The sequence below is a fragment of the Aotus nancymaae genome, unplaced genomic scaffold (assembly GCF_030222135.1).
Source record: "Aotus nancymaae isolate 86718 unplaced genomic scaffold, 86718_ANA_hifiasm-v0.15.2.pri h1tg000006l, whole genome shotgun sequence".
Taxonomy (NCBI): Eukaryota; Metazoa; Chordata; class Mammalia; order Primates; family Aotidae; genus Aotus; species Aotus nancymaae.
In genome coordinates, this window is record NW_026988417.1 from 72,824,991 (window position 1) to 72,841,997 (window position 17,007).

At 34.2% G+C, this 17,007-nt stretch overlaps 1 protein-coding gene across 2 annotated transcripts in view; it reads right to left on the reverse strand.

The window, feature by feature from the left end:
• Positions 1-14,338: 14,338 nt before the first annotated feature.
• Positions 14,339-17,007, reverse strand: part of ANTXR2 (ANTXR cell adhesion molecule 2) — a 161,714-nt gene continuing 159,045 nt past the window's right edge. For both annotated transcript variants that reach the window (XM_064368337.1, XM_021669637.2), the window contains one exon: positions 14,339-16,239. Coding sequence is in view for 1 of the 2 variants with exons in the window: in XM_021669637.2 (XP_021525312.2) it covers positions 16,201-16,239 (39 nt within the window). In the remaining variant the exon portion in view is untranslated. The remainder of the gene's footprint in view (positions 16,240-17,007) is intronic.

The following is a 17,007-nucleotide window of genomic DNA, read 5'->3' on the forward strand; positions in this document are numbered from 1 at the left end:
AGTTTATAGACCTTTATACCTGCGCTGTCTAATACAGTAGACACTAGTCACAGGATGTGGCTATTTAAATTAGAATTAATTAAAATTAAATAAAATTGAAAATTTAGTTTATCAGCCCCCGTGGCTATATCTCAAGGGCTCGGTAGATATTAATAGAGGAATAGAATACACTGATTAAATTCAGCCTTCCAACTAGCTTACAAATGCAAACAAAACCTTGGGAAAAGAGTAATTTCTTATGTGATTAGCTAAAGGTAACTGTATGAATGGGGAGGTTGGACCCTTCCAATGTAATGGTTGATCTCATTTTATTTGATTAGGCAAATTATAGAACAATAGCATGAAATATATTACCATACCAATGTAAACTCCAAAATGTGAATCTAATTATAGCTGTGGCCTCGAGGCCTTTTAGTGTTGAATCAAACTAACAAGTTCAAGTAATTCAAAAAAAAATTCACTCTTTCTCTGTCTCTCTCTGTCACACATACACACACACACACACACACACGCAAACACATGTTAATTAACTCTTTTGCAAAGGAAAACTTAATGCCTTGTGCTATAATTCAGGGGAAAAAAGAGAAATACCTCATCGGTTTGTGAAAATGATAAAAGTAATCAAATCACTTGAATGTTGCAGTAATTTCAAACATACTTAATTGTGTGATTTGGATGTAGATAATAAGTGACCAGGTTGACAGCTAGATTCTAGACCACAAAAAAAATTATACATTTCAGCAAATATTTCATCACACTTTTGGTTGTACAACATTTGTGTTCCAATCATATAGTTCAGGAATTTCATGTCCTTATAAATCTAGGTGGAAGTCACAGCCTATGTGTTTGCTGACAACAACAGTGTCTGTTTCAGACTGGTCTACTTATAGAATTGTTAGTTATAGGTCTGGCTTCAAATATTTCCTACATATATGTTTGCTTCCTCACTTGGTATTTTATACCCCACCCTCTGATCTTTCCTCCATATCTTTGCCTTGCATGTCCTTTCATATGATTTTGCTAGGCATAGTCACCCAAGTCAGAAAAGCAGCCTCAGAAAGTGATGGCTTCTGGACTACTTACACAATTCATTTCTATCGAATGCCACTAAGAACTTGACTGACACATCTGCCATGGTAAAGTCTTTGAATTTCATAACCTATGGACAAATTGGAGCCACTAAAGGGCTACACGTCAGAAACAAACAAAAATGTTTGAAATATAAAATGCTAAAATCCCTTTGGAAGATAGTGTGGCAGTTTTTAAAAAGTTAAAATGCACCTATCATTGTCCCATTCCTAAGTATTGACCCAAGCAAGATGTGTATGTTCAGACAACATAAACATACAAAGGCTTGTATACAAATGTTCATAGTAGCTCTATTCATAATTTCTAAAAACTGAAAACAACACAAATGTCCATCAACAGGTGAACAGATAAACAAACTATGGCATATCCCTACTGTGGAATACTACTCAGTAATAAATAGATATCAACTATTTACATATGCTGCAACTTGGATGAGTAAAAGAAGCCAGTCTCAAAAGTTTCCATACTATTAATATATAATTCCATGTATTTTTCATTCCCACAAAGGTAAAGCTATAATAATGGAGAGCCTGTCAGGTTTGGAGAGGGGTTTGTGACTAAAAGGGCATGGTTTGAAGAGGTCTTTTAGGGGATGGAACTATTCTGTATTCTGATTGTGGTAGTGGTTACACAAATCTATAAATGTATTATGGTTCATAGAAGTTCACACATGCACACATACATGCTCACCAAAAATGTCAAAATTACTCTATAATACATTTTAAAACAATATTTAAAAGTAAAAATAGTATAAAATTGAAAAAAAATATTCAATGAAATTTAATCTTCTAAGTAATACATCATTAAAATTTTTAGTAGAATGTTTACTTAACATTAGAAGTATCATTTTTGAGTTTCTTTCACCCTTTTATTTTGAGATAATCGTATATTCATACATAAATAATAGAGGGAGTCAGTATATCCTATATCAGGCATTTAGTGGTAACATCCTCTAAAACCATAGTTTTTTAATAGTGCAATATCACAACTAGGATATTGGCACTAGGACAGTCATAATAGAGAGAAAATATTATTGTTTCAAGGATCTCTTCTTTTGACATTTTATAGCTTCATCTGTCTTCCTTTCTTTACCTGGCCCCTTACCCTTAGCAATTACTTTTTCATTTCTATCGTTTTGTTGTACAGTATGTAACATTTTGGGATTGACATTTTTCACTCAGTATAATTCACTGGAGATTCATCCAAGTTACTGTGTGTACTGATATTTCATTCCTTTATTATTACTGAGATGTATTCCAACTATGACTATACTACAGATTGTTTAATAATTTACCAACTGAAGGATATCTAGGATGTTTCCAAATTTTGGCAACTACAAATCAAGCTGCTATGAACATTTATTAGGATTTATCTGGGATAAATGCTCAGTTGTGCAGTTTTGGGGACTTACAGTAATTACATGTTTTGTTTTATAAGACTGCCAAAATGTTTTCCAGAGTAGCTTTAGCATTTTACATTTACACCACACAATGTATGAGTAATCTAGTTTTTCTACATCCTCATCAGCATTTGATGTTGTTACTATTTTTTAGCTTAGCCATTCTGATGGGTGTGTAATAACATCTCATAGTAATTCTAATTTGCATTTCCATAATGAATAATGAGGTTGCATGTCCTTTTATATGTTATTTGCCCTCTATGTACCCTCTTTACTAAAATGACTATTTTTTTTGCCCATTTTATAATTGTATAGTTTCTTTGTTGAGGGGATTTTGTTGTTGTTGTTTTACTGGTAAGTTTTGAGAGTTCTTCATATATTCTCGATAATAATTCTTTGTTATATGTGGATTTTGGAAATATTTTCTGCCAGTGTGTAGCTTGTCTTTTCATCTTTTTAACAGGGTCTTTCACAAAGCAAAATGGTCAGCTGTTCTATCACCATTTATTGAAAATAATAGCCTTTTTATATTTCATTCCTTTTGTCAAAAATCAGCCAGGCACAGTTTTAGGTCTATTTCTGAGTTCTTTATTCTGTTTTATTTATTTGTGTATCTCTCTCTTCTAATACCACATTATCTTGATTACTGAAGCTAATAGGGCTTAATATTGGAGAGAATGACTCCTTTCACTTTACCCTTCTGTTTAAGAATTGTTTTAGTTATTCTAGGACTTGTGTTTTTGCATATAATTTTAGATAAGTTTTTGTATGTATACAAAAAAGCTTTCCTGGAATTTTGTAGGAATAGTATTAAGCCTATAGATTAGTGTGGGGAGAATTGATATCCTTACTAAATTGAGTCTTCCAATTCAATAACATGTCTCTCCATTTTTTAGAACTTCTTTAATTTCTTTCATTAGTACTATGTAAATTTTAATACATGTGTTCTGTGCATATTTTGTTAATTCTATACCTAAGTATATCATTTACTGAAGTAATTGTAAATTAAGGTATTTCAAATTCCTGTTTCCACATTTTTATTGTTCATATATACAAATACAATTAATATTTGTATTGTAGTCTATGAATCCACTTATCCTGTGAATTTACTTATCAGCTTTAGGAGTATTTTCATAGATTCTTTAAGATTTTCTACATTGACAATTGTGTCTTCTGCAAGTATGGACAGTTTTATTTCTGCCTTTCCAATGTGTTTGTCTTTTATTTATTTTTCTTGCTGAGTATGGTGAATAAGAAGAATGCCTGACAGTAGACATTCTTACCTTGTCTCTAGTTTTAAGTAAAGATTCAGTCTCTCATCATTAAGTATGATATTAGCTATGGTTTTTTGTGATTCTCTTTTAAGAAGTTCAGAAAGTTACCCTTTATTCCTAATTTGCTGAGAGTTTTCATCAGTAATAAATATTGGATTTGGCTAAATGCTTGATTTGCATCGATTGACATGAGTATATAATTTTCCTTCTTTAGCCCATTGATATGGTAGATTTTTAAAAATGTTGATTGTCCCTTGCACATCTGAAACTACCAGTACTTTGTATAGTATATAGTTACTTTTATACATTGCTGGGTTCAACATGTGTTATTTTGTTAAAAATTTATTACCTAAGTTTATGAGAGATAATGGTATAGTTTACTTTTTCAGTTTTTTAAAATACATTTTTGGTCTGGTTGTGTAGCCTCACAAAATGAGTTGGAAAGTACTTCTTTTTTTATGGAATATATTGTGAAAACTGGTGTCAATTCTTTATTAAACGTTTGATAGAATTCACCAGTGATATGGTGTAGAATAGGATTTTGAAGGTTGGGGTAATTAAAATTAAATTTCTTTAATGGCTATTGATTATTCAGATTGTCTATTTTATCTTAGTTGAGTTTTGGTAGTTTCTGGTTTTTGAAGAATTGGTCCATTGCTTGTCATTAAGAAATTTATAAGGAAAGCAGTTTATTACGTTCTCTGATTATCCTTTCAATGGCTGAAGAATCTCCAGTGACATCATCTATCTTGTTTCCAACATTGATGATTATCGTCTTTTTAAAAAATCTTTGCCAGTCTTGCCAGAGGTTTACCAATTTTGTTGATTCTTTTGAAGAATCAGCTTTTTGCATTGATTTTTCTGTTTTTTCTGTTTTCAATCCATTGCTTTCTGTTACTATTTTTACTATTTTCTCTCTTCTACTTGTTTTATTTTACTCTGTTTCCCTAGATTCCAGAGGTAAGAATTTATTGATTTGAGGCCATTCCTTTTATCTAATGTAAGCATTTAGTGCTACATATTTCCCTCTCTGCATATCAAAATATGTGGTAATGCTGCCTCTTAGGAAATGATCTGCTTCAATGAATGTTCCAGGGGCATGTGAAAAAAAATGCATATTCTGTTGCTATTTGGTAGTTAGTGCTATATATATATATATGCCAATTAAATACCATTGGTTGATTGTGTTGTTCAGTTCTATATTCTTATGACTTTTATATCTAGTAGTTATATCAATTGGTGGGATATATGTGTTTGAGTGTTTAGCTATAATTGTGGATTATTTATTTATCCTCTATCAGCTCTGTAACTTTTTGCTTCATGTATTTTGAGGCTCTACTTTTTTGTTGTTTTGTTTGTGGCATGTGTATGTTTAGGATGTTATGTCTTTTTGCAAGATTGATTCTTTTATCATTATACAATATCTCTTTTTCTCTTTAGTAATATTTTTTGTCCTGAAGACAACTTTATCTGATTAGTATAGTCACTCTTGCTTTTTTAAAAAATTTATATTTGCATAGTATATCTTTTTCATCTTTTATTTGAAATCTATGTTATTCTATTTGAATAGAATAGTTTCCTGTGGGTAGCATATTGTTACAGAATCTTTTTTTAATCCATTCTACCAATATCTGTTGTTTGTGTTTCAAGGTAGACACTAAGTGACAAGATACACCTACTTGTGCTTTGTACCCATCAAGATAGCTTCTATCTAAAGGGAGATGCTATTGTCTGTGCCTGCTGACATTCCCCGTTGGAGGTCCCTGCAGCACTGCCTGAAATATGTGGAACAGTAAAGAAACCCAGGATTCATCTTTGTATTGTTCTTCAAGTATGAGAGCCTTAAGCAGTCTTGACACATTTCAGAGACTTCTTTTGTTGTTGTTCTTGGGTTATGTCCAAGATTTTCTCATTGTAAGAGGGAGGACCTAGTAAGAATGGGACTACTTTCTCTTGAAGAAACTAGAAGTCTGAATAATTTTCCAACTCATCAATACATTTATTAAGAATCTATTATTTGCCAGGCATTCTTCCAGGTGTGTTACCAAGTAAGTAGGATTGAAGAAAAGGGAGGAAGGAAAGAAGGAAGAAGGAAGGAAGGAAGGGAGGGAGGGAGGGAGGAAGGAAGGAAGGAAGGGAAACATGTACTCCTCATTTTCCCAGTTTCAGCAAACATTTCACTGCCTTCTCTAATGACTCCAACTAGGCTAGCCCTTTCCCATTAAATGTTTTCATTGCACTTCTAATTTCCCCTTTACAGAACTCATGACACTTGCATCTTATCAGTGTCTGTCTCACCTGCAGACAAGATTGCTGAGAACAGTTATCTTTCTTGCTGCAGTATCCCATTGACTACTGCAGAGACTGGCACAAGATAGGCATCTGCCAATATTCATTAACTAAGCTGATAAATGCTCAAATTCAAGGCAGTTTCCTCTCTCTGCTTTGTTCTCACTCTTGGTCTTCATCCCTGGTAATAGTTGCTGCATGACTGCTGACCTTCTTGGTCAGTTTTTGGCTCCTTTCTATCAGCAATAAAACCAGACTCCCTGACCTATGTTCTTTTGCTTATTTGGAAGAGTTTTTCACTTCTGGCTATTGAGCACAACTAACTTCCAGAACTCCACCCCAGACACATCATTGGTGCCATTCTCCAGGGGATATCAGAAAATTAGAGGGTTATGGAGGGCTGTAAAGTTGAAGTGCCTGGTTTTGTCCAAAGCAGCATTTTTCTTTACCTGCTTTGTGTGAGTCAATTGATAAAATGAGGAGCACATGTTGATGTTAAAATAGGATAAATATCTGCAACAGTTGATTATTGCAAGATAAAACAGTAAAATATACATCTATCTGTTCAGTTCTCCATTGTGAAATAATCACTTTGCCGTATAATCCTTGGAAATTAAAACTAAGACTCTGAATTAATTATCCTTTCACTGTCTTGGGTTTTCTTTCCTTTCTTGTCCAACATTAACTGCTTCTGAATTATGTTAAAGCAATGATCTCTATCAAAAGGTCCTTCAGCTAGCCCTGAAAAAAATTTCCTAGGAAACCCCCCTTTCTGATAGGAATCATGTCAACCTTCTTAACCTCATCATTTTTTATGGTATTTATTTTGTTTTGTTTTGTTTATCCTTAGGGGATATTAAATTTTTATGTGGTTTAACTTTTCTGTGCATAGACCAAAGTAATGTTTTGCAACAAATAGAATGATTAAAAAGCATTTTGATTTCTTGGGAAGGCTGTTAATGTACACTGAAAATTGTGTGGCAGCAAAATGAGACACTCAGCTCACAGAGTTTATCTAGAAGCACCTGTATAACACAGGCCTCATTTAGCATTAAATCTTATTTTATGTGATCAGGGTTTATTTTTAAATGGGCCACTCAGGATTCATGCTGTAAGACTTTTTTACTGAGTATCATGAAAAGGTCTTTCCACTCTCCACCTATACCCCTATAATGCAATTTATCAAAAAGTTAGCCAAGATTTTGGCCAAATTAGCACTGTATACATCATGTGCATCTGGTATACATGTGTTAAATAAAACAAAAATATATGTGAAAACACTTTGGAAAATTATAAGATATGTTATTAATATTAATAATGTATGTTATTAATGATTTGCCTGGTTTTCTCTAAACATGTTAGGAACTCATTATTTACAGATGTCAAATTACTTCACATGAATAATCAGAGACAGCCTTAGGATCACAAAGTGCATGCAAGTTCATATTGTAGGTCATTCATAGCATTTTCAATTGTAATTGTACTTAGGAGTGTCTGTGGGTGCATGTGTAGCTATATAAAGTATGAAAATATGAGAGATGTAGAAACTACTCCTAATGTGTGCACACAATAATTTGTTTCTAAGAACTCAAAGTGCATGGCACATAATGTTATATTTTAGAGAAAATGTACCAGGGAATCTGATCCCTTTTACTTCTTTCATTTTAGAATTTCTCAATTTTATTGATGTCTTCTTTGAGATTACTGCTTGAAAAATATTTAAAATGGGTGTTAGTTTTATCGATTTTTTTTTTTATTTTTTGCTTTTTGAGACAGAGTCTGGCTCTGCCACACAGGCTGGAGTGCAGTGGCATCATCTTGACTTACTGCAACCTCTGCCTCCCGGGTTCAAGTGATTCTCCCACCTCAGCCTCCTGAGTAGCTGGGACACCCACCACCATGCCCAGCTAATTTTTGTAGTTTTAGTAGAGATGGGGTTTCACCATGTTGGCCAGACTGGTCTCGAACTCCTGACCTCAGGTGATGCACCCACCTCAGGCTTCCAAAGTGCTGGAATTACAGGTATGAGACACTGCACCAGGCCTAGTTTCATTGACTTTAAAATCAGTCTCCTTTCTTTCATTTTTTTTTTTAAGTTCTGGGAAAAAAAACAGTTAGCAGGTGGAGAAAACTTTCTAACACCTGAAGTTAGCATTAGAATATCAACTTATTTTTGTTCTTTGTCACTGGTGATATTTCAATACCTTGTAAGTAGATTTTCAGTATGACAGCAGAAAATGTTACAGGGACTGACTCTAGGTTAACTTCTGGGCATGTGCAGATAGGCCAAGTAAATGCTCCAGAGGCAACAATAACCTGCCATGTGTTTCGCAGTTTTGGATGAAGATTTCCATCTGGCAAAAATCTTCCAAGAATTTATTACCTGGAATTTTTCCTTTTCTGAGAAAAATCTCAAGTAAAATATAAAGCAGTAGAAAGGAGACTAATGGAGTTAATAAATAAATAAATAGCACCAGTGTAACAAGAGCTAAAACATTTGGGCAGGTAAAGTTCTAAAGTAGAAAACTGAACTTATCTTGTGTGTCTTCTCATGGTGTTAGATACAAGTAAATATTCAATAAAAAGAAAATGATTATAAGCTTTATTGTGGGCTGAACAATGGACTCTCAAGACGTTCACATCCAAATTCCCAGAACCTATGATTGCTACTTTCTATGGCAAAAAGGACTCAGCAGGCATGATTATGTTAAGGGTTTTGATACAAAAAGATTATCTAGGATAATCCGAGTGGGTCCAATGTGATCAGAGCGGTCCTTATAAGAGGGAGGCAGAAGAGCAGCCACAACAGGGGATGTAATGACTGAAGCAGAGGATGGAGTGATAGGCTTTGAGGATGAAGGAAGGGGCCACAGCCTAAGGAATTCTGGCAGCCACTAGAAGCTGCTTCAGGCAAGGAAACAAGTGCTTCTCTCTGAGCCTCTAGAAAGAGCTATTACTGCTGAAATCTTATCTAATTGAAACAAATTTTGGACCTCTGATCTCCAGAACTGTAAGAGAATACATTTGTGTTGTGTTAAGCCAGTTTGTGGTAATTTGTTACAGCAGCAAGAGGAAACTAATACAAGCCTTCTCTTCTCAATTTAATTGATATTCACAAAGTGTTTTTGAAAAGTTAGAAATGATAAACATATTTAGTAATGACCCTGGGTTGAGATTTATCAGACAGATTTTTGAAGGGAAATATTTTAAGGCAAATAAAACAGATACCTTCTGCTTTATTTATGATTTTAAAGGAATAATTTGAGGATTACACTATTTTTACTCTACTAGCTCAATAAAAGTTATAATTTAAAATAAATTTTAGGTTGGCCTTTCTCTATCATTTTGAATTAGAATTATAAAAATTATTGATTTAACTGTATAAATTCACCACCTCAGAGCTTTTTGGGTGTTGACAGGAATACAGAGATGCTGAGCAACCAATAATGTCATTGTAATTTTCTTTTCTTTTTTAGTGCTGTGTTATTGTAATCATATCACTACCTCTCAAAATGAGAAAAAGCTCACTGAATATTCTAGGTCATAATTTAGTCTATGATATCCTTTAAAACAGTTATTTAAAATCATTTCAAACTTTCTGAAGTACCTAGCTTACTATGAAGAATCCAAAGATGTTAAGTTAAAACTACTAAAATTTTTCCCCATTTTTTAAAACATTAGGAATTTGTTGAAGAATTTGTACACTTGAACATATTGTTTAAAATATGATCTTTCTTTCCATGTGACAGCCTCACACAAACAAAGTATTTACAGAAGATGCAGGTTTGTCATTGCTCTGTTTAATTAACAGAGACTTTCAGAATTAGAGGATATTAAAAAAAGAACTAAAAAGAACACTTTATTGTGAAAATAATAATGGTTTCATTTCACATCAGAATTTCAACTAGTAACAATTCTATTTACAGGTGTCATCTGCTAGAACTAGTCAATCTTGTTTTATATTGTGAGTTTTTCTTTCCCCAATTACTTATACAAATCAGATGGTGGAGTACATAAGTATGCTAAGAAGTTTACATTTGCTTCTAATTTGGCACATGATGCAACAATTTCCTTTCCCTATCATTTATGACTTTGGAAGCTTTCCGTTCCTTTGTTTGGCATCTAAATTGTTTTAAAATCACTTTGCCTTTTAGTTCATGAAGGCAATGCATATTTTTTTCATAGTCTACACCCTAGAACAACAATATCCAACATTTCTGGCACCAGGGACCAGTTTCATGGAAGACAATTTTTCCACAGACTGGGGGATGGGGGATGGGGATGGTTTCAGGATAATTCAAGTGCATTACATTTATTGTGTACTTTATTTCTATTATTATTACATTGTAATATATAATGAAATAATTGTACAACTCACTATGATGTAGAATCAGTGGGATCCTGAGCTTGTTTTCCTGCAACTAGATGATTCCATCTGGGGGGTTGGTGGGAGACAACAGATCATCAGGCATTAGATTCTTATAAGAAATGTGCAACCTAGATCCCTTGCACACACAGTTCCAATAGCGTTTATGCTCCTTGAGAATCTAATGCCGCTGCTGCTATCAGTGGGGACAGAGCTCAGGTGGTAATGGAGTGATGTGGAGTGGCTGTAAATACACATGAAGTTTCACTTGCTTGCCACTCATCTCCTGCTGTGTGGCCTGGTTCCTAACAGGCCATGGGCCAGTATCAGTCCATGGCCTGGGGGATGGGACCCCTGCTCTAGAAGATTAGTTCTTGCCTTCTTGCCAATTATTTCTAGTCAAATTGAAACCTATTTAAATGTACATTTTAATAATTTTTACAATTTATTTTGGATCACCCATTGACATTTTCAATGTTGTAAATATAATTCATCTAAGATACAAATAACTTCATGGAAATTAGGAAACCTTATTTAGGGTCCACTTTTTAAAACCGAATTCTTAGTTCACAGTATCCTTCTACATTAAGACAACACAAGCTTTGTGAAAGGCTAGCAAATTTAATACTATGGATTCTAAGCTGTGTTCAAATTACTCAACAAAGTATTTTCCACTGAATACTTGCCATGAGCAGTAAAGGTATAGCTACTGTCAATTAAGATTTTTTTCCAATTTTGATTAACAAAAGAGGAGTTTAGTAATTTTTCTTTCTGCAGTATACAAAGTATCCCCATTATTAAAAATGATAACATAAATATCTTGTAACAATTTCTGTGCTTCTTTATATATGCCTTTGATGCACTTCCTAAACCTATGAAGCAAGAGTGAAGTACTTGGATAAATTTCCCAATGTTTTACCCATCTTTTTAGCGATTTCATCAGCTATAAACTGTAAGTTGCCTCTTTGACAAATTTTAGTTATAAGAAATTAACTAAGAAATTATTATGGCTAACTATCAACCTTGACAAATTTTAGTTATAAGAAATGAACTAAGAAAGTATTATGGCTAATTATCAACATATACTATAGTTCAAGGTCTTTTTTGGTAACTGACAGTTTACAGAGCTAATATTACCACATACTACATATAGAGAAGTCAGTCATACTGATACAAATATGAGATACATAAATACTAAAACCTCCAACCTAACCATATTAATAGAAATGTAGTCAGAGGCCTGGTGCCTGGTGCTCATGCCTGTAATCCTGGCAAATGGGAGGCTGAGGCAGGAGGATCACTTGAGGCCAGGGGTTTGAGATCAGCTTGGGCAACATAGTGAAACCCCATTTCTACTAAAAATACAAAAGTTAGCTGGGCATGGTGGTATGTGCCTATAATCCCAGCTACTCATGAGGCTGAGGCATGAGAATCACTTGAACCCAGGAGGCAGAGGTTATAGTGCGCCGATTACACGCCATTGAACTCCAGCCTGGGTGACGAAGTGAGACTCTGTTTCAGAAAATCTGTTTCAGAAAAAAAAAAAAATCTAGTCAGAGCTGAAAGGAATTTTTGATATCTTCATTCCATCTTCAGTCTATGTTTGGGAAGTTGATCTGTTCAAAATCAGCAAGCTAGCTGATGGCTGGGTCTATGATCTAGGACCTCTCTGTCATCTGATTCCTCAGCTAAAGCTCTTTGTACAAAACACATTGAGTCAATTCTCTCTCTCTCTCTCTCTCTCACACGCACACACACACACAATTTACCTTAATATAGTTAATGTAGAGCCATCTAAACAAGCACATTTTAATACAAATTTACATGTTGTACTGTGTACTTACTTATCAGCCTTTTCTTCTGGCAGGAGAATATAAAAATAAAACACATTAAAAAAACCAGCACAGGACTTGCTACATTATGGATTTTCAAAAAAAAAAAAAAAGAAGTCTTTCTTTTATCCAATCAATTGAATTAGATTCTAGTAAGTGTGGAAATATACTAAAGTGTTCTCAGAAATATGACACAGAAATTCACTAAGCACAATATTAATCCAACTCTGCAGCTAGAATATGCATCTACACTGACTCCATTTCCTACAAATAGACAACATTCTCCAGCCTAACCTGCCTGTTTCTTTCCTTAACTACGTAACAGATGTACCTGAGTTATTCTGTTTTTAGATTAAAATAATGCATTTATTTCTCTCCTGTGTACATATACTCACCAAAATTTCCCAGTATAATGAAACTCTCAAAAACTTTCTAAAGTAATGTGATGCTGTAGAAAATGCTAGTTAAAGCTAACCAAATACAATATATGCATGGAGGAAGAAGTTATAATTCTTTACACTTGTAAATGTGACCTAGTTATAGTCTGCCTTCTTAAATTTCAAAAATAATATACATAAGCTGGTCGATCAAAATGTTTTAAACACTTAATTATTCACAATATATAATTTGTTTCAATTTTAAAATAAACAAATATATCTGCCTCTGAGCAGTAAACGATGGTTAGCGATATTTAGATAATAAAGTTAAGTTCACAGAGATACCCAAATCTTATATCTAGTAAGGATTTATTATAACAAATATTGAATAATTTATTATTTAAATGGTTAAAGTTCAAGGGAAATATAAGCAAACTACTTCTTTCTCTAACAATTTGAAATACAGAGGGGGTTAAACCTTCTATATTTTTGTCAAAATAGTAATTAACCATAGATGACAGATGCTGCTCCTTAGTCAATGGAGGGTCTCAAATTTTACTCTGCATCTCATTGGGAAGGATATATAAATTTTTAAAATAGAATTAACTTGGGGAAAGGCATCAATGCTGCAACTCTTAGCACCAAATGTTTTTTCTTGGAGCACCAAATGCTCTAAGGAAAACATTCCAAGTATCAAAGTTTTCAGATAGATAAATATTTATGGATCAAATCCATAAAGAACAGACATTGTTATGAAATATATATAGATGCCTTCAAAACTTTCTTTCTAGGCAGAGTAGACACATAAGTTAGGAGTCATTTCCCACTTAATTGTTTTTGCAACCTTATGCAACACGAATGGATTATGTGCAAGACTTACTCATTTTTACACAGAAAGTAGATCTTGACTGACATCATGTCCAGAAAATCAAACAGAAGCTATTTCTCTATATAAAATACAAAATGTCATTAAATTTATAGAAATGCCTTTAATCTTTTTTCGGTTAAAAATTATAGGGATTTTTGATCTGGTCTTTTGGTAAGAAAATAACACTCTTTAAAACAAATTATTTTCAACTGCTAGTTAGTTGAAAAGAATTGGAGAAAAGCATAAAACAGATCTGGTTCTTATCTTTAAGGGCAATGAAATTCCATCAGTCTTTGAACTTTATGAATGGTATTTTTTTAGTCTACATATAGACCATTGCCACTTCCTCTTCACTGAGAACTCTTGGTAGTAGCTGTATAATAATCTATAGAAAGTTATTTTTCCATTTAAAGGCAGAGGTTAATTTACATTGTTAATACAGCAAAATCCAAGTATACTACATAATTCTAGATAAATTTAAAGTAGTTACAAAAGAAACGTAGCTTTAGCTTGTGTAATATTCTCAATGCTATTAAAATAGCAATAATGGGTGTGCACTCATCAGAAATGAAGTGCACATTTAAGGAAGCAGCATTAGGTCTTGTTCCAGATGCAAATGCAGAACAAAGGGATGTAAGAACTCACTGCAGAAAGGGTTGGGTATACTATATCAGGCTTCCAAGTTACACTTGCATACGCAGATACTGCCAATAGTATCATCTGTGAACATGAGGGACATTTTGGAACTGAATAGAATTCCATTCCTGAAACTAAGCAGAACAACTGCATATTCAACCCAAGAAGGCATTAGCTTTATGTGGGCTTAAAGAAATGGTAGCACAGGCACAGGTAAAATTTTTATTTTGAATGTGTGGACACATGACTTTGGATCCAGCCAGCCAGTGACATAAATAAACTTGAGCAAAAGTTTCAAGCTAGATGATATATATGGATAGATAATTATATATTTGTTTGTGTGCGTAAGGCTTCTTGGAAGAGTGCCACAAACCTGGACACCAACCAAAAGAATCACTCCCATCCTTTGAAATTTCCATTAAGAGCACAATGTGGGTATTTATACCAGGATGCTCCAATCGCTCTTTCCATCTTGTGCACTCACATGCCCGCCAAACATGAAATGTTCGCCTTCTCCCTTCCAATGTGATGGTTGTTGAACTTATTTTTAGTGTCATTTGATAAGCCTTTGTGCTCGCAGAGAGACATCCCACTGACCCAGCCACTGGTCATTGTCTATACCAGTTCACATCAAAGCAGGCGCGCTTTGTCAGGTTTCCAGTCGAATATCCATTTCGCATCTGAAGTACAGTATCAAAAGTGACTAGATCATTTGAGCTTTTTTCTTCGGCTGCTGCCTTCCTCCCCCACAGTGTTTCTGCTCACGCTAACATAATTTGGCATCATCAACGTGACACGATGGTGGTTTTTCTAAAAAATTATAATACATACATCGTCAATGTTTTGTGATGGTGACCGTCCTGAAGATTTAATTTGTAAATTGAAGAAAAGAGGTCTTTTTCCTCTACTGAATCATAACCAAGGTAGAGTGCCCCTCAAAATCCAAGTAATGCACATACAGTAATAGGTCATTCAATGTCAAAAGGCATAAAAAAGATGAGCAAAATCTTCACAGGCTGCTGCTTGCTGTTGCTTTTAATTATATTAATTAAACTTTGAAATTTTCATGCAAAGAGAGTTGCTGGCTTGTGACGCTGAAGAGCCCTTGGAGACTTGAAGAAAGAAAAAACCCTGAGCGGAAGCTTTGTGGTTACTGCTTCCTTTAAATTAAAAGCAAAACAAACTTCTAGGTATGTTTATGGATATTAATGCTTTATGCACTACTACATCCTAAACATAGGAAAAGGAGGAATCTACCAGTCACAGGGACAGGTTCACAAAGCATGAGTCCCTTGTACTCCACTCAAGATCTTTGGCTAGAGGCTGTCTTTCTGTGGAATAACGCTCTATTAATTTTCTTGTCTCAAGTGCATAATGAAAGAAAGGTGTCTTCGAAAACTAAAGGGCAAAATCTTGCTTGCTACCAATACCTTGAGGCATCTTGTCTACATTTTGTCATGCGTGTGCACTTTTCAGTGTTAGAATGACAAGATTTTCCAGTCAGAAACTTCCCGTAAGGCACACTGTGATAGGGGACTTGGAAGGATTCTGTGATCTGACATAGCTATGAGGCAATGTACTTCTTTATTTGCTTAGCCTGGTGGGAAATTTCATACTCTGCCTATGGATAAAGATCTTGGCACATAAAAACACAAGTGCCATGCTTCCATGTAAAAAACTCCTGCCTCCTATCATGGCTAGTTGTTTTGCAGTCCCTATTTCGATATCATCTTCATGTTGTTGCTCTTGTAGCTTTTCCTTCTTCTATACATTCAAACAAACTTTCTTTTACAAACCACAGTGTGCAGGTCAATGTTCCTCTTTATTTTCAATGTCATAAATCATGAGTTACCACTGAGTTTCATCATCTCCCATGTAGATGGCAGAACAAGTGTTTGAAAATGTTTGGGGCAAGCAAAGCAGAAGGCAGAGAAAACATTTCCTGACTGAGAGGAATTAAGCTGCTCTTCCAAAAGCTTCTGAAAGGCACTTGATTTTTTTCATTTGGTTGAAAATCAGCAATGTGAAAATGGGCCATCTTCGTACCTTCTTGGTCTTCCTACTTCCCTTTTACTGAGACGGAACTCGGGAGAAGTTTATGCACCGGCCCTGAGGAAAAAAATAAACCCATATTGAAATATTGAAGAAATTATTTAAAAAGCATGAGAACATCTAGTCTTCCTACCATGATATGATAAACAATTACCCAAGGAAAGTACAATGCTAACATAATAAATGAAGTCATAATTTTTTTCCTTGGCTTAAAGCATGATGGTTCATTCAGATCTTTTCCACAGTAAGTTCACTTATGAGATGGTGTGGTAGAATTAATATGGAAAAACCATTATGGAAATATAATTTTTGTTACTGTTATTTAAAATACAGCACTACTATCATAGCCATAAAAATATTAAAGCCACAGCCCAATATGCTTCTTTCTGTAATGAATTAAAATGAAAATATTCTCTTACATAATCTGGTACTCCTAAAATGCATACATGATGATCACAATTATTAAGTAGTAGGAGACTGAGAATGAGGAATCCCAAGAAAGGGATCGTCATCTCCTTGTAATTCCATTTTATGAAGGATTTTTGCAAAATCATGTCCATTTTTATTGACCATTTCTCACCACTGCACTCCACCATGACGTGTTCATTTCAAATGGTGACTATTTGTGCTTACACATTTCCAAAGAGGATTTGCCATTCTAATTTCTTAACAATTCTATGAAGGTTGTGCAGACACACTGTACAATTACACTGTTCCATGTGTAATTGTAAATAATCCAAGAAATATTTGAAAAAACAAAGTATCCAATTAGTGATAAGATACTTTCCTTTCCTCTCTTTGGTACTGATCCACTGTACTACCTAA